Consider the following 24,161-nt stretch of genomic DNA (forward strand, 5'->3'; position numbering starts at 1 on the left):
AGAAGAGGTGGCAGCAAACACAACCCCTGGGACAACTTTCTCTCTCTCTCTCTCTCTCTCTCTCTCTCTCTCTCTCCGGGCCTCATGCAAGAACCCCTCCGATGACCGGATCCGTTCTCAAGTGACTCAGAACTTCTTCACCCATCAATCCCGTATTTTTGAACTTCCTCTTTCGGTACGAGTAAAATGTTGGAGCGGTTGCAGGAGTCACCTGCTGTTCTTTAAGCCTGTTGTTGCGTCACCAACGGGTTCTATACTTTACTTTTTAAGCAATCCTGTGTGTGAAAACCCTCTAAATCACACTTCATAAATATGGTGACGTTATTCTGTTTTTTTATGGTTAATATACTTCTAAATATACATTCATGAAGCGTAAGTAGATCACCATTCATTAAACATCGCTCTGCTATAAGGAGACGTTTCCCATATGGATGACGCCGTTAAAAACAATATTTTCTTTATGGATGTTTGAAAGCAGGACGTACGCTGGTCTTATTTACACAGTAACGAGAAAACGCCACAATAAGGACACAAAGAGGCTCCTGCTTTAGGCCCGGTGGGCTTTTTTACCTGAAATGTGGTTGACCAAGTTAAAGAAAAGAAGAATGTTGCGTTTACATCATGTGCCTGTTTATACTCCGGTACACTGTGTTCAGATAGGAAGAAGATTACAAAGTTGGACCTCCTTTTAGGCACTTTTGCTGGACGATACTTTATTTCTAGAGCTTTATTGGCGGTATTTTCGACTTCCCTTCGCTTCCTGTGGTTGATGGATCCCATATTTTGCTTGCTAGATATTATACTTTACAAACCAGCTCCACCTTTTTCTTTTTTTTTATACAACAATACAAACTATTACTTGACAAACACACCAGCGTTCGGCACGTCGTGGCAACATTATGGTCACATTGCCAGTTCCAGGGCAACCAATCGGCTCACGTGTGTTGACGAGTTTATCTCCTTTTGTTCCACTGTTTCTCATCGTGCCTTTTTTAATTTTATATATATATCTTCAGGATTGTATCTTCGGGCTGCTTAAACGAGTTAAGGGAATTAGCCTTCTGTGCCTTTTAAATTATATGTTTGTATATCTGTGTGTGTGTTCAGCTGGATCGGATCACCTCTGCTGATGCAACTGAAGCAACACAGCAACCACACGTAGAAAGCCCAATATAGCAACGTGTCGGACATGCAACCACATTTTTATTATTATTTTTGATTCGCCAAAGCCACATGTGCCTTCACAGAATGTGTGTCCACTGAGCGGTACTTTCCATCTGATTGTTAAATGTGTTAGATGTGTTAGAGTGGAGATGTGTTGGTTTACAGCGGCGGCCATTGTTAATGTGCTGCGTTGACTCACCTGAAGGACCCGTGTATGTTTCTGTATGAGTTCATCAAGAGGTATGGAAGGACTGTTATTTTTAAGTTATGTTTCTGTGCGGTGTTATGTTTATTTTTTTACTTTTTTGCTTCGCCCAGCACCGCTTTGAATGGTCTTTTGTATGCGTGATGTATTATTATTATTATTATTATTATTATTTTCATGTGCTGGTCAAAAGAACATTTTCTTCAAGACAATCATATGGAGGTAAACATATTTTACATCAATAAATAGAAATGCTTTATGTGCTTTACCTGCAGTGAAATGTGCATTTTGTTGGGCGTCACGTGATCACAAATAAGCGGATGAAGCAATTTATTATGTATTATCAGATAAACAATACGCGTCATTTACATGTTTGTGCAATAAAGTCAAGAAGAGACCGCGCGTGGTGAAGAGTCCTTCCCAGATACTACATACATTAGATGCATTTCTGTTTCGCAGTATTTATACTCATTAATATGATTAAGTATTCATTAAGTTTTTTTGTGGAACACTGGTGGAAATGATCTATGGAGTACACGCTTGATTTTGGTGTCTATTGTCAAAATAATCTCCTACAATTGAGTTTAAAAGTGGAAAATGATTGGTTTTGTCTCCCCACATTGTGTAACCATGTCTCACACCATGTTATATTATATAATATATCAAAACAAGATGCCAGTCAGATGTCGAATATTAGTGGATTAGTAAAATGTGATATGGGACACTAAAGGACCCACTTTGTTTGTTGATTTAGGTGAAAAACAGTCAACCACAGACAACCATTTAACTACACTGTAAACGTATAAGTACTGCCATACTTTGCAGACTCAGTCACCATTGTTTTACCTCCTTTGGCGATAAATAGTGACTTAACAGACATTTATAGAAATGAAAACCTTTGGTGTTGCTGCACTATTTGCTGCCTGTCTGTGAGTTCTGCTCACTCAACATGTCTGCAGGTCGTTACGTAATCACACTTTCTGAGACAAAGGGCTGCTAATGGAGCTGTGATGGCCGAGTGGTTAAGGCGTTGGACTCGAAATCCAATGGGGTTTCCCCGCGCAGGTTCAAATCCTGCTCACAGCGTCTACATCTTTGATAATAAAACATTCCCCAACTTCTCCCTGATAAATAAAACCTGCTATGAAGTGCTGCTGTCTTGTAGAAAAGAATCACAGCCTTTCTTTGCTGCAGAATTTGAAGCAGAACCCTTATAAAGGATCTACAATGTGAAATAAAGTGAATTAAGAATGTAAATGTAGGCAGATAAAGCCTATTAAAACCCCTTACACCTATTCTTTATTTGAAGCATGGTTATTTCATAATTGAAGAAATCAAATATAACATATATATATATATATATATATACACTATTTAAACCTTTGTTAGGTCGGTATTCATACTGCAGCTGTTATGCTTCTGTAAAAACACACAATGAGGTCCAAAGATCATGATCATTGCCCTCATCACATTTGTCAAATGCTTTTATCCAATCACAGCCGCAGTCTGAAGTGTTTGTCTGCGATGATTGGACGAGTCGCCTGTCAGTCGCTCATTTAGGGCGTGGCCACCCACAGATCGAAGTCTGAAGCGCATTCTCGACTGTGATTGGCTGAATCGCCTGTCAGTCGCCTTTTTAGGGCGTGGCCACCCACAGTTTGGAGCCAGAAGCGCATTCTCGGCGACGATTGGCTGAATCGCCTGTCAGTCATCTTTTTTAGGGCGTTTCCACACGCGGCAGCTGCCAGATTCTGGAGCGAGAGAGCTTCATCCAAGCTCCCCCCGAAACGGGCGAGAAACACGGGCTCGTTTGAAGAGCAAGACGGGGGACTGTCGGCCATTTACTGACCAGAGATGGTCTTCTGAGTAACAGAGGTGAGCCGTTGGTTTCTAAACGATATCAATGCCAGCTGTTGGAGCGGGAAGCGGTCCCTAAATCCCCTGATGTTTTTAGCACCTAAGCTAGCTAACGGTCACCTGACAGCTTCCTCTCGGGGGGCTTCACGTGAGATAACCTCGTTTAACGTCACCGGGGAGGGTCGTCACGTAGAATGCACGTGTTGTCACCTATGTGTGTTATTTTGGGGTTCTCATGAACCCCCCCATCACTGTTTACCACTCCTCTTCCTCCCCAGCCCTCCTCCTCCTCCTCCTCCTCCTCCTCCTCCTCCTCCTCCCCTCCCATCAGCACCATGGAGCCCGCCGGCAGCTACGTGCTGATCCACGGGAGGAACATCTCCCACAGCCCGCTGGGCGCTGCCGTGGGGCCGCACATGTCCATCGACAAGCTGTTCCCGGCTCTCCTGGAGTGCTTTGGCATCATATTGTGTGGCTACATAGCCGGCAGGTAGGGTAGCACCACAGGAACACACCTGGAAGGGATCCTTTTGTATTGTTTTGCACCCTAGATTTGCTAGAAAATCTTTAGTGAGGCACCCATGTATTAAATCAGCTGTAAAATACACTAAAAACAATTATCTATCATCCACTTTGTTTCTCATTTCTTGGTCACCTTGTTAGCTTCCTTACCCATGAACATATTGTTTTTATCAGGGTTCTTACGGTCATGGAAAACCTGGAAAAGTCCTTGAAAAAAATAAAATCCCAAAAGTCATGTAAATGTGTTACATTCATGTGTTCATGTCTTCATTTACTCTGAGTTTGAAATAATTAATATGCTTTTAAAAGAAAGACACTCAAAATATAAGCAGGCATCCATCTATATAAATGTTTATTCTTTTAATCAAACTATTGTCTCATTCATTTGTGTCATTTAAGGTTTACTGTATGCTTTGTATTCTCATTGTTAGTTTAAATACTACATTTACTCACTTTTTACTGTTTACACCCAGATTTCACTAAATGTTTGGTCTTGGAAATTTAGTTTAAAGTCATGAAAATCCCAAATGTGTATGAAACCTGTTTCAATATTTTTGCTGTGGGCCTCTTGGCCTTTTCTTTGTCAGGATACCCCTCGATTTCAATAAAAAAAAATGGTAAAATGAACCTCATTTGAATAAATAAAAGGTTGTTGTGTTACCTGACTATTACTGAGCGGTATTAGAACAGATGTCTTCATGTTAAGATGTCGGCCATATTGGCCAGAACCTTGTCTCGTTGCTGCTGTTTACATAAAATATTGCACAACATGCATATGTGCAACAAATGAGCAACACACACTAAACAGCGCCTTATCGCTCAATGCATAGTTATGCTTAAATAAAGTAAATTGCAGCTCCCGGATCAAATACTTCTGTTCTACAGGTGTTAAGGTTCTGCTGCATGCAGGTCTTATAGAAATATCCCATGAGAATATGAATGTGAATTAAGCTCCGAGTCATTTTTCTCAGTGTGTTCATGGCTGTTTCCTCCCTTCCCACCCAAAGGGCCGACATCATCACACAGAGCCAGGCGAAGGGTTTGGGCAACTTTGTGTCCAAGTTTGCTCTTCCGGCTCTGCTCTTCAAAAACATGGTGCTGTTGGACTTCGGAGACGTCATCTGGTCGTTTTTCTGGAGCGTCCTGATCGCTAAGGTGTGTGGTGACACTTTTACAATATGTTGATGTACTTTTTAAAATGTATTTAGTATTCTATAGTGTGTTGGTTTGAGACTGTGCTGCCCCCGCCCCGTGTGTGTGTGTGTGTAGGTGACGGTGTTTGTGCTGGTGTGTGTGCTGACTCTGATGGTGGCCAGTCCGGACTGCAGGTACAGCAAAGCCGGCTTGTACGCCATCTTCGCTACGCAGAGCAACGACTTCGCCTTAGGATACCCTATCGGTGAGGCCGCCGACCACACTGACGTATTCTATACAGAGTCTCAGAAGACAAATACTGCGTTCAAGACACACAACGTATGCCCCTCCCCTCCCTCTGTACCTCTAGTTGACGCTCTGTATCGCAGCACATATCCAGAGTACCTCCAGTACATCTATCTCGTGGCCCCCGTCTCCCTCATGCTCCTCAATCCCATCGGCTTCGCTCTCTGTGAGGTGCAGAGGTGGAAGCAGGCCAGCCACTCCCACAGCACTCTTGGCATCCTGGGAATCGTAGTCCTACAGGTATTGTGTGTCTATTATATACTTTTTTGTTGTTTTATATACAGGTGATTACCAAGACACAGCCAGTGTAACACAGCCTAACACTGTTTAAAGTTGAAGTTCCACTTGAAGGTCTCCTCCTCTCTGAATCCATCCCTCTGTCGGCCCCCTGCAGGTGTTGAAGAACCCGATAGTGTTCATGGTGATCTTCGGCATCATCTCCCACTTCGCCCTCGGCCAGCACATCCCCGCCGTGCTGTCGGACTTCATCGACGGCTTGGCCAACTCCTTTGGAGGCGCGGCCTTGTTCTACCTCGGCCTCACGATGGTAGCTTCGTTTTTCATCCGAGTGTCATTTAACTTCAACAGTTTTGAAGTCTGCGTCAACCTGAAGGAGAACATCAAAGTTCAGTAACGTTTCCGTTTCTATCGGCAGGTCGGACAGCTTCGAAAACTCACCCGAGACACCGGAGTGGCCTTGATTCTACTCATCACAGCCAAACTGTAAGTGGGGCTGAGATGGTGTGTGACGATATAATGTGGGCGTGGCTTACTTGCAGTTTACTGTGTATTACTAAATGTGTCTGCAGCCTGGTGATGCCGCTGGTCTGTAAAGACATGATGGATATTCTGGACGTGGGAGTGAACAGCACCAGTGCCAACCACACCAGCTTGTCTAACTTTGCTTTCCTGTACGGCGTCTTCCCCACCGCCCCGAGCGTGGCCATCTACGCCGCGCACTACAACATCGAGCTGGAGGTGGTGAGCGCCGGCACTTTCACCAGCAGCTCGGAGACGTCAGTTGTGTTGAATACTGACGCAGCAAAACAATATTTAAAGCATTATAGTCAAATAGGAGAGGTTTAAAAAACAAAAAAAATGCATAAATCAGGTCTAAAACAAGAGGAACCCTTTTACTTTTACTTTAAAAGCTTTTTTTTTAGCTATGAAACATGGCTGGACGTGTGTTGCTTTAAAAACAAGATGTCATCATAACGTGTCAAAATAACCTGCTGGGGTCACATGACCAGGATGAGCCACAAAACAAACACCATGACATGACACGCCTTGTTCCTTTCTTCGACTCCAGATACATAGTAGGAGTTGAATTATTAAGATTTGATGTCATTTTGCCAACGAGTAAAACCAGCAACATGGACATTATATCCCACTTGTTTGGAAAGTTTGAGAAAATCTGTAAAACAACTTGATGATTATTATTAGTATCGTTATTATTAGTTTTATCAGGGGGAAAAAGGTGGAAGAGAAGAACATGTATTTATTTTACTTAATTAAACTGGAGGGGATTATTTCTATTTTAGGAAACACATCTAATCCTTTTAAGTGAGTTTAAATGTCTCTCTCTCTCTCTCTCTCTCTCTCCGGTGCTCCTCATGTTTAAATGTCTCTCTCTCTCTCTCTCTCCGGTGCTCCTCATGTTTAAATGTCTCTCTCTCTCCGGTGCTCCTCATGTTTAAATGTCTCTCTCTCTCTCTCTCTCCGGTGCTCCTCATGTTTAAATGTCTCTCTCTCTCCGGTGCTCCTCATGTTTAAATGTCTCTCTCTCCAGGTGACCTCTGGGATGGTGATCAGCACGTTCCTGTCGGCCCCCATCATGTACGTGTCGGCCTGGCTGCTCACCATCCCGCTCATGGACCCGGCGCCGCTGGTGAAGGAGCTGGAGAACGTCAGCTTCAACATCAGCATCGTCAGCCTCGTAGCTCTGGTGTGTGTGTGTGTGTACTGTATAAATGTGTGTGTGTATATACTGTGTAAACATGTGTCCTCTCCTCTCAGGTGTGGACCATCGTGGTGATGCTGCTCAGCAGGAAGTTCAACAGACTTCCTCACCTCTTTGCCTTAAATCTCTTCCTGGCTCAGGTGAGTGACCTCTGGTTGATTTATTAAGTGTTGTGTGTGTGTGTGTGTGTGACGTGTTTTGGAGGTAACTCATCCAGGAAGTGTTCGTTCATCGCTTTGGCTCCTCCCCCTCCTCCCGCTCTAGTTCTTGGTGTGTGTCAGCATGATCCTGTGGAACTTTTTGGGGAAACAAGACGACAATCTGCTCGGCAAGATCCTCACCTTCACTCTGCTCTACGGGTCTCTGTACAGCACCTACATCTGGGCAGGTGAGCGGGTTACCACGTCTACAATACCTTTACTCCACCAGAAGTAGTGTTTATCTGCAGGTTCTCTGAGATAAAACTCCTTCCTCGAGGGAATTCCTTCAAATTGGACACGAGCATGAACTGGTTATAATTCGGTGGTCCCGTCAGGTGTCCATCAGACTCCATGAGTACCATGTGACTGCTCAGGTGTGCCAGTGTTTTGCTCTGTCCTTCAGGTTTGATCCCGCTCTGCCTGGCGCTGACCAACAGAGACGATCTGCTGAGGCTCCGCCCGGGAGTGTTCATGACTCTGGGCTGGGGGTAAGGCGACGCTGAGGAACTTTTATTGATCATTTGATGAGCTTGTTACAAATCAACAGCTCGGCTTTGAAGATCTTTGCATCCAAAATCTGTTTTATACAAAAATGTACTTTGGCAGATGTCTCGGATATTATCAAATGCATAAAAACATCAAATGAAAAATGTGCGTGTGTGTGTGTGTAGGGTTCCCTTCCTGATGGTGGGAGGTCTTCTGATAACAGGAGAGAGGACTGACACCATAGACTCCGCCTTCTTCTATGGCAGAGCTCAGGTCAGTTCTCTTCATATGCATCTTCCCTCGGCTTTGAGTGAGTCTGTTTAGTTCCTATTTAAATCGTGTTATTATAAATTGTATCTAAATCCAATGTCTCTCTCTCTCTCCAGATCATCAGCACGGCGGTGGTGCTCGCCGTCAGCCTGCTGCTCGGTGCCGTGTCTCTGATGGGCCTCAGCCAGGCGGACCGGGAGCAGGGCGGCTACCAGGCGCTGAACAGAGCCGCTGTGACGGGCATCGGGGACGAGCTGAGGACCCCTGGTGGCCTGGAGGAACCACCACAACAACGGCAGCCACAGATGGCAAGTTCTCCTGCCGGCAGCATCCACTCAGGTAGCTGTGACCTGTGTGGAACGTATATCGGCGCAGTAGCATTGAGCACATGACTGATCAGCAGACATATTTGTGCGTCTCTGTTGTGCTGCCAGACCTCCACGGCTTCTCTCCTCTGCAGCCGATACCGGACATGATGGCCAGCATGCAGAGCGAGCTCTCAAACAGCACCGGTACGCTCCACCACCACTTTGCATCTGGACATGACACTGTTCACACTGTGTGCATGGTGGACTCTTGAAAATATTATATATATATATATATATATATAGTCTTTTCTTCATTCATATATATTATTTAAAAAAGAAAAGACAAATATATATATATATATATATATATATATATATAATTTTTATAATATATATTTAACATTTTTTTCTAAATTCATTCATATATATATATATTTTTTTGTCTTTTCTTTAAAAAAAAATATATATGTATGTGTGTGTGTGTGTGTGTGTGTGTGTGTATATACACACACACATACAGGACTTGCAGTACAGATATTATCTCCTTCATATATATATTTTTTTGTTGTCTTTTCTTTAAAAAAAGATATATATATGAATGAAAAAAATATTGTGTATATATATATATATTAAGATTGTATTTTTTATATATATATACTTTTTATAATATTTTTTTTTTTTCTTCATAAAAAAATATTTTTATATTTTATTTTTAAATATTATATATATATATATATATATATATATATATATATATGTATATGTATATATATATATACACTTTTTTTTTATAGTTTTTATTGTAGCAATAAAAAGACAATACATAGACATAACATTAAGAGGATGACATGTACAAATAAAAAGACAATACATAGACATAACATCAAGAGGATGACAAGACGGTGAGACACAGGCATAGATAAATATTTTTTTAATTCAATTCCAAAAAGATAGATATAGAATATTTAAATGAATAGAATGGACTTGACTTTACTGGTAGTGGGATGTTACTTTTAGTAATGAGAAAAATAAATAAGAAAACGACATAATCAGTGTGGGGGAAACAAATAAAGTGTAAAGGAAGCTTTGCTGTCATGAGAAACCTAAAACAAAGTCTCCAATCCCCCTGGAATGTAACGGTGTGTGTGTCTTCCTCTCCAGGCCACAGTGGGGCGCTGTGTGACGGACTGCAGCCGCCGCCGCCGCCGCAGCCGGGTTCCTCCTCGTCCGAGCAGCCGCTGAACCTGCCGCCGCCCGGCCTGCAGACCACCGACGACAAACAGACAGTCAGACACGGCCTGCTCTGCCTGCTGCTCTTCGTCAGCCTGCTGGCGGTGAGGACTGTGTGTGTGTGTGGACTGTAGAATACATATAAATAGTACCAAACAGGTTGATATATATATATATATATATATGCTTTAAAAAGATATCTTTACAACATTTTTCCTGGTGACGGAGCGTGCTGTCCCCTGATTGGTCAGTGTGTGTGTGTGTGTGTGTGTGTGTGTGTGTGTGTGTGTCCGTCTGCAGAACCTGTCCAGCTGTCTGTGGTGGCTGTTCAACAAAGACCCCGGGAGGCTTTACCTGGAGCTGCAGTTCTTCTGCGCCGTGGCCAACTATGGACAGGTAGCGTGTGTTTAATGATGTGTAAGCGTGAGTGCAGAACCAGTGCAGAACCAGTGCAGAACCAGTGCAGAACCAGTATACTTCCTGTGTGTCCCAGGGCTTTCTGTCCTTTGGGATCTTCGGTCTGGACCGACACCTCATCATCCTGCCCTTCAAGAAGAGGTGAGGCAGGATCGGTCATAGTTTTCTAGATTCATCTGAGGAACACATGACTGGATCTGTGTGTGTGTGTGTGTGTGTGTGTGTGTGTGTGTGTGTGTGTGTGTGTGTGTGTGTGTGTGTGTGTGTGTCAGGTTGCTCTGGCTGTGGCAGGGCAGTGACGATGAGGATCCGAGTCCCTCAGGCGTACCGGAGGAGGTCCGGCTCACCTGCACCCAGTTCGTCCGCTACCACAAAGACCAGTGTGTGCAGGACCTGGTGCACACGCGCAGGTACGCTCTGGTCTTTGGAGCTTTTATTCCAGGTGTCATTCTTGTTCTGTTCACGTCCACATTATTATTATTATTATTACTGCTGTTATTATTTAGTCCTCTTTGCATTTTATTCATCTGTTGCTCTGCAATATGCTGCTATCGCCATGCAACTAACAGTCTAATTCTTAAGCGACCAGAGCATGAACACACTTTGTTTCTGGATGTTTTAGGAGCCCTTTGTGCTTTTCTTTTCTTTTATTCTAACACGTTATTGCTCATATTCCTTCCTCTTTTTTTTAATCCTCTTGCTTTCCTTTCTTCCCTCCATGTTTCCTTTCATTCCTCCCTGCTTCCTTGTGCCTGCCCCTTTCCTTCCTTTCTTTTTCCTTCCTTCTTCCTTCTCTATCCATCACCCCAAAGTGCCTCAGGGGAGAGTGTGAGCGCTTCGCCAGGTGAATCCTTCCTCTGATAATGACAGGTTCAGAGGACTAGAGGAGGACTAGAGGAGGCCTTGAGAACCCCCCCCCCCCCCCCCCCCCCCCTCCCCGTCCCATCAGCCCCAGTACTGAAACCCACATCAGGATCCGAGAGTCCGAGCACACATCTCCCACCGCGCCGCCCCAGAGGAGCAGATTCTCCAGCCTGACCCGGCTCGTGACCCAACTGATCCTCTTGCTTCGACCCCGCCCCTCCCCCATCCTGATCCCGTTTCGGGGCAGTGACTTGGTGGACTGGCCGGTCGAGCCGAGGCCCGACGGTACGGCGTTTGACTCAAGCCGGTACGAGGAAAGCGACGCTCCGGGTTGTGGAGACGAGAAAGAGGAGGAAACGAGCGCTCCCTGCTGGGGCTCCTCCTGCTGGGGCTCCTCCTGCTTCCTGACCAAGTCTTTTTTTGTTTTTTTGGGCGGGGGGTTAAAACGTTTTTCTCACCAGCTTTCTTCACTTTAGTCACCTTGAGATGTAAAAGTGTTGCCATCCATCAGCCTTTTCATCCTCAGATATCGTATTATTTATGTTGCCAGAGCAGACCGGTAATCTGACGCCGCTGCGTCTCGCTCTCAGCCAATGAGACGCAGCGCTGAGAGCCAATGGCGTCCTCCGCTGCTCGGCCCTCCTTCATGTTGTCGCGTTCCCGTCTCAGCGTTTTGATATTTTGCCCGTGGCGTCCTTCCCCCTCCGGCCCACCGGGACGACCCGCATGCCTCGGAGCAGCAGGGACCGCCTCCTGCTCAGCACTGACCCGTTTGCACTGACCCAAGCACATCGCTCTTCACCTGTTGTTGTTTTGTTTTGTTTGATGCAGCTCACTGGATATTTGTCTCGTGGCGATGCGGATCTTTGCATTGTTTAATTGTGTTTTGGACCGATTTGTGGTCCAAAGATTTAAATGGATTCCTTCAGCCATCGAGGTGCACGGATGCCTTTCTAGCCAAATCTGGCACTTTGGCCCAGGCCAGGACATGAACTCTTCTTTCGGGGGACTGGTACTAAATAAGCTGATACAAAATTAATATATTTAATTATTTAAAACCTCAACTGTGTAGTTAAAGTAATACTTCACCCTTAAAATGTCCGTTTGCATATCAGCTACTCGCTCGCCTCACAAAAGGAAGAACACAAGAGCATTGTGGAGGTGAAGTATTCCTTTAATTAAGAAAGTCAGCAGAGCCCCTTCATCTAAACTCTGGTTTTATCTTCATCGATCAGACGGATACAAGCCGTCCTAAACTCTCTTCCAATGAACTTAAACGGACATTTGACCCCTGACCTTTTCTCCTGAAGCATGAAGTCCAAAGAAATAATATTCCTCTGTTCTTCTGGTCCCTGTTTTTGTCTTTTGTTTTGTAAGGTGCATAAATGTCTGCCGTTTAAGTTCATGCAGATCACATCAGGTCCTTGTGTTTACTTAGACGAGTGCCTGCCTACGCCAATGTGAAGGTGTGTGTCTCTAAAGGTGTGTGTGTGTGTGTGTGTGTGTGTGTGTGTGTGTGTGTGTGTGTGGGGAAAGAACCGAGAGGTTTTGACCAGCGTGTTGTTGGTACAGGTTTAGTGTTACTGGATGTTTTTAAGTGTGTGGTCACGAATAAACTACCGTTTGCATCCAAAAGAAACTTTGTCTCTTTGATTGTGATTGAAAAGTGCAACAGACATTACAGGTTTGTATTACATCACAAGATGTTTGATTAAAACACTTTTTCTTTTTTTCTCAGCCATTTAAAACTTTAACAACATTGTTAACAACCCCAAAAAACGTATTTTGTTTACTTGCACCAGTATTTATAGACCGTCTCCGTGCTGACAAAGAAATAAAAAACTTGCATTAGTTTTGGTGTTTTTGACATTCACGACACAATTTTCACTGTTTTAAAAAAACGTGACTCGACTCCAGAACTGTAAAAACTTTGAACTGTCTGATACACAAAATACTACAAATACATTCAACAAAAGATCCTCTTGAAATGCCTTAAACAATACAGTAGATGTCAAGGACCTCTGCGTTTTCTCTTTATGTTTTTTAGTTTTTTAATAGGAAGCTACAATTTAAGACTATCTATAAACACTCTGCCCTGCAAAATATGGATTCAAAAAATAAATAAATGGTACAATTCCAAACAGCAGCAGATTTAAAGTGGCTATAATAAGTCGAGCCACGTGACCAATGACAATGTCGGTGTTTTTAAATGTCATTTTTTTGTGTCTTGGCTTCGTTTGAGGCCGTAATGACGTCATCACACCTGATGTGTCCTCAGCCACGGCTGCATTAAGACGTGTGTGTGTGTGTGTGTGTGTGTGTGTGTGCGCTTTGAGAAAACAAATAAAGCCAGCGGTCCTCGGTGTCGAATGATCGACCCACATTGAAGATGTAGTCTGGAAAAATTCCAAAAAGCAGCAAAATTGTCATTCCTCAGTGTAAAAAAAATCATTAAAAGACAATTTTTAAGACGGTCGGAGTGATTTTTAGACTTCTCAAATTAACTTATTTCATTGTAAATCTAAAAGGAATTTCCCCTAAAACGTTAACTCAGTGTGATACCGTGTGGCCTTAAAGCAACATGACCTGAGGACATTCCCAAACCGCCCATCCTATTAGCGTGACCTCACAGAAATCACGAGGCCCAAGTGGACAAAAGGTCACGTGAGAGTTCTTCCTCCATCTCAATTCTTCTGACTCACGATGTCGTGTTCGTTCGGGAATCCCAAACCACGGCGATTCCTCTCTATTTTCGTCCCAGAATCACTGTCTCTTCCGGTCCCGCTCAACCTCGACGTCGGCCCGGTCGGGTCCGTTCCCGTCCATGCCGTCCAGGTGAGCTTTGCCGTACCGCTTGATCAGCGCCCCGGGGAGGAGCGCCATGAGGGCGATGGCCAGCAGCTGGGCCAGCGTGCCCCAGGAGAAGATGTCGTCCAGGGAGGAGATCTCTGAGAGGATGGATCCAGTGCGGACGCAGATGAAGTTGTAGGGGATCAAACCTGGTGGAGGAGGGAGCAGCAGCGGAGGCATCAGTGTGTGGAGTGTGTGTTTTTAAGTGTGTGTGTAAAGTGTGTGTGGAGTCTCACCTATTAACACAGAGAAGAAGAAAATGTGCATGGGGATGTTGAGGACGGGACAGGTGATGTTAAGGAACCAGTTAGGAGTCATGGGGAAGAAACGGAGGAAGAGGAGGAAGAAGAACAAACTACTGCGGTTTTCCTCCACCTGAAGGAGGGAGGAAAAGAGATGGAGAGAAGGATGAGGAGGTGGTGAGAGGAAAGGGGGGAGGAAGTAGACAAAAGCAGGAAAGCGAGTGTCTTATCATTTTGCCTTTGCTGTTAACGCGGCGAGCTTATGTTAGCTGGTTTCCGTGAACTGGTTTTCGTTAGCTGGTTTCCGTTAGCTGGTTTCTGTTAGCTGGCTTTCGTTAGCTGGTTTCCGTTAGCTAGCTTACGCTAGCTGTTTTTTTTTTTTTTTACAATTAAACCTTCAAATGAGGGAAAACTTATTTTTTATTTAAAAAATTATAAATGCATATTAATATATAGCAAGTCGCAGAGGTAAGCGGTATGAGGTAAGCGGGTGAAAGAGAAAAAGGTTTGCCTTTCAAATAAAATAAATTATCCTCCATAGTCTTCATGAAACTCTTGCATTCACATTTCATGAAATGCGTTGACAGGAAACGTGCAAACATGCTCCAAAGCACGTTAACGCAGCGAGCTTACGTTAGCTGGCTTCTGTTAGCTGGTTTCCGTTAGCTGGTTTTCGTTAGCTGGTTTCCGTTAGCTGGCTTTCGTTAGCTGGCTTTCGTTAGCTGGCTTTCGTTAGCTGGCTTTTGCGAACTGGTATCCGTTAGCTGGTTTCCGTTAGCTGGCTTTCGTTTGCTGGTTTCCGTTAGCTAGCTTACGTTAGCTGGCTCGCGCTCACCTTCCTCTGCAGCAGCGCCACCTTCTCCGGGAAGAGCTGCACCACCTGCTGCTTTCCAAACGCAGAGGCGAGCAGGAAGCAGAAGGTGGAGCCGACGGTGGTGAGCAGGCAGGCCAGCACCAGACCCTCCCAGGGCCCGAATATCGCCCCGGCTAGCACGTTCTGAAGGGGGATTGGAGGATCGGAGTTCATTGTGCGTCACTCAATGGCACTTGAATCTAGAAGACATTGTTGGAGGACATTGCCTGAATAACTGTCCGGTGTGTTCGGTACCAGAAGGGAGGAGCCCGGTATGGCGAAGGACTGTTTGTAGAGGTAGGCGCTGCAGAACAGCAGCAGAACGTAGCCGTGATGTTCTCTTTTGTAGAACTTGAGCAGGTCTGCCAGCTCCCGCAGCTCGTCCAGGTTCGACGGGAACTTCAGCCTGGACGGGAAAACACACACAACCACGGCCACAAGACTCAAAGACTCAGAGACTCAGAGACTCAGAGACTCAAAGCGTCATCCTTTCTCAACACATCCCTGTGGCTTTGAGAAGAAGTGTTTCTGGACCGGTACACGTTTATTTCCTTCCTTCCTAAATTTATGATTCAAACATTGTTTTTTTTTTATCATAAATGCTGATTGTGCGTGTTTTCCACAGGGCGGCTACGGACCTACAAGTTAAGAGTCGTGCATGCAGCGACATTTATAACGTTATAACACTTTAGAAAGAAGAGGAAAGCTCACATTAGAAGGAAGGGAGAAGTGAGCGGGTAACGGGATACATTTGATTGAGGGACAGAAATAGTGTCGCTGCCTGTACACTTGAGCAGAGGGAGGGAGGGGACACACACACACACACACACACACACACACACACACACACACACACACACACACACACACACACACACACACACACACACACACACACACACACACACACACACACACACACACACACACACACACACACACTAAAATCCCCCGTTGAAACTCAAGATGCCGACTTCCTCTCCCACCTGCTCCGGCATGCAGCATTCCTGGTTTCTACTGGTTTCTACTGGTCAGCGGACAAACATCCTGCTCTCTCATTGGTCAGCAGGTCGATGAGTTGAAACTGAGTTAATGCGTCTGGAGTATTTAAGGAGGGAAATGCGTCAACAGGGGCATATATATATATATATATATATATATATATATATATATATATATATATATATATATATATATAGCGGGTAAAATAAGTCAGCATTTTGCTCAGTAAATATGTTTCTAAAGGAGATATTGACATGACATGTTCACCAGATGTCGGTAACAACCCGAGTAATCCATGCATACGAAGAAAACCAAACGAATAAGTTCAGAAATGAAGTTATGTGTCATAAAATGGAATGACAGTATTGAACATGCTGACTGAAATGTATTTAATACTTGGTACAAACGCCTCCTGTATGAGAAACTAGTCCTATGCATTGCTCAGCTGTGATTATATATATATATATATATATATATATATATATATATATATATATATATATATATATATATATACAGGAGAACAGATGAGGTTTTAACAGAACTAAGACGTGAGATAAAGTCTTTTTAAGTATATTACATTTGTAATATTTGTAAAAGTTCACATAATATCGTGAACTTTTAACATCAGTGGATTTTCTGCCTTTTCCTGCACCGTGATACTATTTTTCTTTCCTTTTTATATTTGTGTATTTTTAAATTGTGCAAGTTTTTTTAGTGAAGTGATAAACTGGTTAGATTATAAAATGTCATAAATTACAAAACAATACAATAATTCCCCAGAGCCCAAGATGACGCTTCAATGTTTCCAACCAGAAGTCCAAGAAAGAGATTTCACTTTTAAAGATTTTAAACGGAGAAAAGCAGCAACTTCATTTAGTGTAAATCACTTTTAACAATGAAAATAGTTAAAGACTCTATCATCAATAAAAAAAAAAATTCAACCTTTGTTTTTTTTTTACTGATTTCAAGCAGAGGGTTATTTAACAGTTTTTCTAAAAGTAAAATAAACTAAATGTAATGATGCTTACAGTATCACAGTATCTTGAATCTCCAGGTTATTACCTATACACCAATAATTATATTATAGATTATTATAGTTTTACTGTGATATGATCATCTGAACTGCACCATCATATCACTGAGGTTTACAGTCAGTTTTATTATTATAACTCTGTAGCATTTGATTTAAGGACGACGCAGAATAAACTCACTTTAATTCAACTGTTATTTATTATGTAGTTGTATTTAGTTTGGTTTTCTTTCGCTTCCGCCACTCGTTTGGTTTCTAACCTTCTTAATAACTAAAAAGATGACGTGGCTCATACATGCAGTCACGCAGTATAATATGAGTCATATCACTGTAATGAGTACACACACACACACACACACACACACACACACACACACACACACACACACACACACACACACACACACACACACACACACACACACACACACACACACACAGATGGGTCCCGCTCTTGGCTTCAGAGTGTCTTGGTCGGCGTTATTCTATCATCCCGAGACAACCACACACTTGACTGTGTTACACATTGCAACATATCACACACACACACACACACACACACACACACACACACACACACACACACACACACACACACACATTGAGAAGTAATGCGATCAGTCCGATATGTACTGGGAGGAGATGTGAATTTAAAACACATTTGATTATTTCTCTTATTTGTGGAACAGATCTGAAGACCAATATGAGCAGAAACATTTAAATATGATATTAATATAAAAGATGGGAGACTAATGTCCCAGCATGCACTGGGCCAGAGGAAGGTAAACACTGTTGACGGGTCCGGATCCTCCAAGTGGTTTCAAGGTAAATATGAGGCGGTCACGAGAATCAAGGCTGAAAAAACACTCAAATCTGCTCACAATCAACGTCCACATGGAGGCCTGAAGACGGGTCACAGCAGTCACTGATTCATTACAGAGTTTCACAATGTGTGTGTGTGTGTGTGTGTGTGTGTACTCATTACAGTGATATGACTCATTATACTGTTACTTATCAAGTCGTTGTACGTGGCGTGACTGCATGTATGAGCCACGTCATCTTTTTAATTATTGAACCGAAAGAAAACCAAACTAAATACAAATAAATAACACACATGTGTGTGTGTGTGTGCCTGTATGTGTGCGTGTGTCATAGTTTTCACTGTTAGTTGTTGATTCCAAACGCATATCTTGAAAATTAATAATATCAAATAAATAAATATATATTTACATATACATTTTAAGACATTAAATACACTTTAATCACTTTGACCACTTTAATTACATTCATCTGGTGCAATATATAATACATGTAAGTACTTTATATACTTGTTTATTCCGTCTGTATATTTAATATTGCTACTGTATTCTTCTTTACTGTTTTCATTACTGTTTTACTGTGTGTGTGTGTGTGTGTGTGTGTGTGTGTGTGTGTGTGTGTGTGTGTGTGTGTGTGTGTGTGTGTGTGCATGTGTCATAGTTTTCACTGTTAGTTGTTGATTCCAAATGAAAATGAAAATGAATAATATCAAATAAATAAATAAATTGCATGTATTTTTTTTCTTACATATATATTTTAAGGCATTAAATACACTTTAATCACTTTGACCACTTTAATTACATTCATCTGGTGCAATATATAATATATTTAAGTACTTTATATACTTTTTTATTCAGTCTGTAAATTTAATATTGCTACTGTATTCTTCTTTACTGTTTTTATTACTGTTTTACTGTGTGTGCATGTGTCTGTCTGTGCCTGCGTGTGTGTGTGTGTGTGTCTGTGTGTGTGTTTGTGTCAGTGTGTCTGTGTGTGTGTGCGTGTGTTTGTGTGTGTGTGTCATATTTTAGTTAGTTAGTTGTTGATTCCAAATGCATATCTTATTCAATATTCATAACATAAAATAAATAAATAAAATATATAAGACTATTGTTTTATACATCTGTATTTTAAGACATTAAATAAAAAATATTGAAATGTTTATATTTTAAAGTGGGACTTTCTTTCATACCTGTACTCCCGGTCCCCGGGGCCCTCGTCCTCAACGGGGCCCTCCCGGTCCTCGTGGTCCTCCCGGTCCTCGTGGTCCTCCCGGTCCCCGGTGCCCTCCAGCTCCTCCCGGTCCCCGGTGCCCGGCCGGCCGCGCGTCGGCCCCGGCGGCAGGCTGGAGGACAGCAGGTAGAGGAAGACGCTCGCCGCCGCCACCAGAGCGGCCAGGCCCGCTAAGGAGCGCATGTTCCCACCGGTCACACCTCCACTGACCGCTGAATACCAAATAAATGTAATAAATAAATGAATAAAAGCATAAAACAGACGCCGCAGAGGAGGGAGGAAGGAGGGTGACGCTCGCCGGGCAGAAAGCCGCAAATGACGGTTGACATTTCTGGCCCGGTTCGGCAGACGGATCACGTGACAACTTTCTTAATGTCGAGGGGGAAAGACACTAGTTGACATTTGTGTCAGCTCAACTGCAGGTTTTCTCTTCTTTGACCTTTGTTTTCTCGCTCCAGATTAAGTCTTCAACTCTTCGCCCAACAGACGGACATAGAACAGGTTTTAACTGATTTAATGAACTCTGTGCAGCAAACTGCTCTGAATGTGCACTTACACCACTGAGCCGCTAGGGGGCGACGTGGTGCCGGCCATGTGGTGATAGTTATAGATCAGGATCATTACGCAACAATGACTTGTAATGTAACATTACTATATTTTATTAAATAACACGGGTTTGGAATAAATAGCAGCACTTTTCTTTTTTTTGTATTGTTTATTTATCTTTTAAAACATGACGGTTTATTATTATTATTATTATTATTATTGGTAGTATTAGTATGTATTTCTATATATTTTATTTATATGTTTTCTGTGACATTTCAAAGATATTATTAATAATAATCTAACAGTGAAAAATGCTGAGAGATGAATACTATTACTTGTATATGTCTTGTACATTTTGTTATTTGTTCTACTTATGTCAATTGAGGAGTATATTACTACTTTTACTTACTATTTTAATACTTCTTTATAACCGTTAATATAACCATAACCATGTGCCACACCTGTACACAGATTTACACTTTGAAAAAAATAAACCAGAAGAAGCTGATATTAAAATATATTAGTCATTTATTATAAGAAGATAAGAAAGACTTCAGATCATCTCCTTTTATTCCTTGAGGTTTGACACGATCAAACAAACAATAATCAATCTCTAAATAAAGACAGGAAAATTATTTAAAAACATGTGTTTCAAGAGAGAGAATAAAAAAAAAATGTAAATAAGGAAAATAATGACAGAGAACAGAGATTTAAAGGTAATTCAACACCAGTAAGTTTAATTAACCGGTAAAGAGGAACCTCGACCCGTTTCACACACAGAGAGCGTCAGAACCACATTGTTGTGACGAGTGAAGCCCGACTTCTCACGACCTCTCACGACCTCTCACGACCTATAACGTCCTATAAGGCTTCCATTTCGTTGTTGCTTCTGGCCCCGGGTTGATCCAACCGTCCTCCATGATCTCCCCGATGATCTCCTCCATGATCTCCTCCATGGCCTCTTCCTCTTCAACAACTGTAAGATTTAGAACACAGCTGTTAGTCAGGATGCAATCCAACGAAAAGCGTTTGGGTTTGTACGACCTCGTAACATGATGCTGTACCTTTAGGATCCTCGGTGGGATCAGTCGTCGTCGTCGTCGTCGCCTGAAGCCCGACCGCCAGAACCAAGAGCAGGATCAAAATCTGAGCTTTCATTTTCTGCAAGAGAGCAATCCTCATGGCATGAGACGAGTGGATGAGGCTCTCTAACTGTCAGTGAGAGCTCAAAGAGATATTTTAATAAGTAATTACTCACCTGTGCAGCTGTTGCACCCTGCAGCACTTTGTCTGTTCCCGTCTTCAACAGGTGTGCGACGCCTCCGTTGGGACTTTCATACCAGAGCGACCGGTCTCGGGCCGGGCGGCTCTGTGCCGCTAGAGCATCTCAACTATCCACCCGGTTCAGTTTGATGAAAGAGAGATTCTAAAAATGAATCCTTCCCTTTGTCTCGTTGTTTTCAAAAGAACAAAGCGTGAAGGAAAACACGTCTTCGCTGGGCGGACTGAACTGATCGGCTCGGAGATGCATCTGAAACAACGACTTGGAAGTTAAAGCTAGACAGGTTTTGATGTTCGGGGTTTTATGAATGATATGGGGATTGTGACCAGAGGCAGAGGAAGTTAGGATGTATTCACGTTTTCTTATAGCAGGTGTATTTACTCCATGGAGGGACGACTGGAACGGGTTTGGCAGAACTTCACCTGCATCATGTCACTTGAAGAGAGACGCCCCGAACACAAAGACACAAAAGAGACGCAAAGCCACTGCAAGAGATACAACATGATTATAAAAAGGGATAAAGCATTTGCAAGAAGACACAAAACGACCAAAAAGAGACACAATATGACCACAAGGAGACACAAAACGACTAAAAAGAGACACAGTACCACCACAAGGATACACAAAACGACCAAAAGGAGACAAAATACGACCTCAAGGAGACACAAAACGACCAAAAGGAGACAGAAAACGACTAAAAAGAGACACAAAGAGACACAATATGACCACAAGGAGACACAAAACGACTAAAAAGAGACGTAACACGACCAAAAGTAGACACAAAACGACTAAAAAGAAATGCAAAGAGACACAATACAGCCACAAAACGACTAAAGAGACACAACACAACCACAAGGAGACACAAAACGACTAAAAAGAGACACAAAGAGACACAATATAACCACAAGGAGACACAAAACGACTAAAAAGAGACACAATACAATCACAAGGAGACACAAAGAGACACAATATGACCACAAGGAGACACAATACGACCAAAAGGAGACACAAAGAGACACAATACGACCAAAAGAGACACAAAACGACTAAAAAGAGATGCAAAAAGACACAACTCAACCACAGCTGAGGCTGCAGACCATGAGCCTCCTGTTGAGGTCTGACATCAGAATCGTCTCTGTAGCGGATTCCTGTTTTTGGCTGCAAATGAAGACGTATTAACGCACAACCTTTTAAAATCAACATATACAAAGACAGCAATATTCATTCTGCATATTGTAGCATGTCTGAAAATCACATGTTGAAATGATAGCATTAAAATATATATATATATATATATATATATATATATATATATATATATATATATTTTAATTCTAATTTATGTTAAAGACAGTCTTGTTAATAAAAAAAAAGGAGATGTACGACTCTCTGACTGTGGTGCGCCCCCTGCTGGACACATCGCAGACTCAGGATATAACAATGATGCTGAATGCAAGTTTATGTCTCCAGTTGATTCCTGGCGGCGACCTCCAAATCTGTCCGTGAAGTTAAAGCAGCATTCTCTCTACTAACCACCAGGGGGCGACTCCTCTGGTTGTATAGAAGTCTATGCTTCATGTGTTAAACCTGCATTCTCTTGTGTGACCACCAGGGGGCAACTCCTCTGGTTGTATAGAAGTCTATGCTTCATGTGTTAAAGCTGCATTCTCTCTACTAACCACCAGGGGGCGACTCCTCTGGTTGTATAGAAGTCTATGCTTCATGTGTTAAAGCTGCATTCTCTCTCCTGACCACCAGGGGTCGACTCCTCTGGTTGTATAGAAGTCTATGCTTCATGTGTTAAAGCTGCATTCTCTCTCCTGACCACCAGGGGGCGACTCCTCTGGTTGTATAGAAGTATATGCTTCATGTGTTAAAGCTGCATTCTCTCTCCTGACCACCAGGGGGCGACTCCTCTGGTTGTATAGAAGTCTATGCTTCATGTGTTAAACCTGCATTCTCTTGTGTGACCACCAGGGGGCGACTCCTCTGGTTGTATAGAAGTATATGCTTCATGTGTTAAAGCTGCATTCTCTCTCCTGACCACCAGGGGGGCGACTAAAGCAGGGGATACTTTCTGGGCGGGGCTACAGGGTGATTGACAGGTCGCTGCTTAAAACCAGCCACTCGAGTTCATACAAGAGTTCAGATTTATTCATCCTTCAGGAGAAAATATTTAACAAAATCTCTAATACAGAACAGAAAGAAACATATTTACATGACGTCTGGGATGGGAAGTGAAACACGTGGAAGACGTTTAACACCAGAATGCACCGACAGGTTGACAAAGAGTCGTGACATGCAAACACATGTGCTGAAAATACTTCTCTCTACTTCTCAGTGTTTTTATCAATGAACAAATACGACAATATACCGACGACCCCGATGTTTACGTGTTACTCCTCCTACTCTCTACTAAAGCGTTAGAATATTGCTCACGTCACACGCACATGGCAAAGTAGACCCAGGTGATTTTATTCAGGATTATTATTAATATTGTTGTTATTACTGAACAGGTTGAATGTCATGTGGTTCTGCATCTCCCCCTGGTGGCCGGTTGGGTTCACTACTACGTTTGTGAGGGATGATCTTTGTTCTGATGGATATTTTCATATATATATATATTTATATATATATTTTCATATAAATAGATGGGAATTTGTGCACATACATATAAAACATGAATGTATATATGTTTTTATAATGAATACTGGCTAAAAAAGAGAGCAATGTGATGTGGATGAGGGTCATAAAATTAAATCATATTTTTCGATACTCTGTGTCTTTTAACAGTCTCATTAAAAACCAAATATATCATTTAAATCAACTTAAACTGACCGTGGCTTTTTTCCAATTTATTTCACATACAATTAATATCTTTTAAGTCTTAAACTAAGCATGAAAAAAACCTGAAACACATTTTTGGAAAAACACAAAAAAAAACGTTCAACGGAAGAGGAAAACATCATTTTTCTTTCTCTTGAGTTCATGAGACTTTATGATTTGATGTGTCCAGAATATACACCCACTACTCTCAAAACTACTACTGCACCAAGTAGTACTTTGAAGGGTAGGTTTTGTGTGTACTTTTTAAACCATCATCTGGAATTGTTTTTTACAGAAAAACCAACACATTTCCTTATTTTATTATACCTCATATTTTCCTAATTCCCCAAAATCTAATTCTGTTGGTTTTTCTGTGGAACTTAATGTGCCCAAACTATAAATGCTGTATGTGTCAACTGTACTGAATATGAGCTCATACAGTATCAGGGAACTTTACAACATTAATGGTATTTCACATGAATTCCTCCGGTTGAGTTCTACTTGTCTGATAAAGCTTCTCCTCTAATAACACTCTAATAACTACTGAGCTCT

General features: G+C 42.4%; 2 protein-coding genes across 2 annotated transcripts; one reads left to right on the forward strand and one right to left on the reverse strand.

Moving 5' to 3' along the window:
• Window positions 1-3,561: 3,561 nt before the first annotated feature.
• On the forward strand, window positions 3,562-10,987 carry gpr155b (G protein-coupled receptor 155b; the record flags this gene model as incomplete). The annotated part of the gene is made up of 19 exons (XM_079230169.1): window positions 3,562-3,716; window positions 4,756-4,903; window positions 5,018-5,147; window positions 5,253-5,428; window positions 5,583-5,735; window positions 5,844-5,911; window positions 5,998-6,169; window positions 6,978-7,133; window positions 7,205-7,288; window positions 7,413-7,536; window positions 7,752-7,836; window positions 8,020-8,107; window positions 8,221-8,443; window positions 8,539-8,616; window positions 9,574-9,746; window positions 9,943-10,038; window positions 10,136-10,200; window positions 10,332-10,469; window positions 10,872-10,987. The coding sequence occupies 19 exons, from the start codon at window positions 3,562-3,564 to the stop codon at window positions 10,918-10,920; spliced, it is 2,361 nt and encodes a 786-aa protein (XP_079086295.1). The 3' UTR covers window positions 10,921-10,987.
• A 1,610-nt stretch (window positions 10,988-12,597) lies between these two features.
• Window positions 12,598-19,217, reverse strand: LOC306747113 (transmembrane protein 41A-B-like). The gene is made up of 5 exons (XM_079230125.1): window positions 18,915-19,217; window positions 15,124-15,274; window positions 14,851-15,012; window positions 14,010-14,148; window positions 12,598-13,922 (listed from the first exon to the last, which is right to left on the reverse strand). Exons 1-5 carry the CDS (start codon window positions 19,136-19,138, stop codon window positions 13,687-13,689), a joined length of 912 nt encoding a protein of 303 aa, XP_079086251.1. The 5' UTR covers window positions 19,139-19,217; the 3' UTR covers window positions 12,598-13,686.
• Between the last annotated feature and the right edge of the window lie 4,944 nt (window positions 19,218-24,161).

Source organism: Taurulus bubalis (genome assembly GCF_910589615.1).
Source record: "Taurulus bubalis genome assembly, chromosome: 14".
NCBI lineage: Eukaryota > Metazoa > Chordata > Actinopteri > Perciformes > Cottidae > Taurulus > Taurulus bubalis.

Bases quoted from the DNA above. Each gene is read 5' to 3' on its own strand.
- LOC306747113 (XM_079230125.1), bottom strand. From the start codon at position 19,138: ATGCGCTCCTTAGCGGGCCTGGCCGCTCTGGTGGCGGCGGCGAGCGTC. The intron at 15,013-15,123 runs GTACCGAACACA...ATCCCCCTTCAG, and splicing joins TACCGGGCTCCTCCCTTCTG to AACGTGCTAGCCGGGGCGAT. The intron at 14,149-14,850 runs GTGAGCGCGAGC...TCCCTCCTTCAG, and splicing joins TGGCGCTGCTGCAGAGGAAG to GTGGAGGAAAACCGCAGTAG.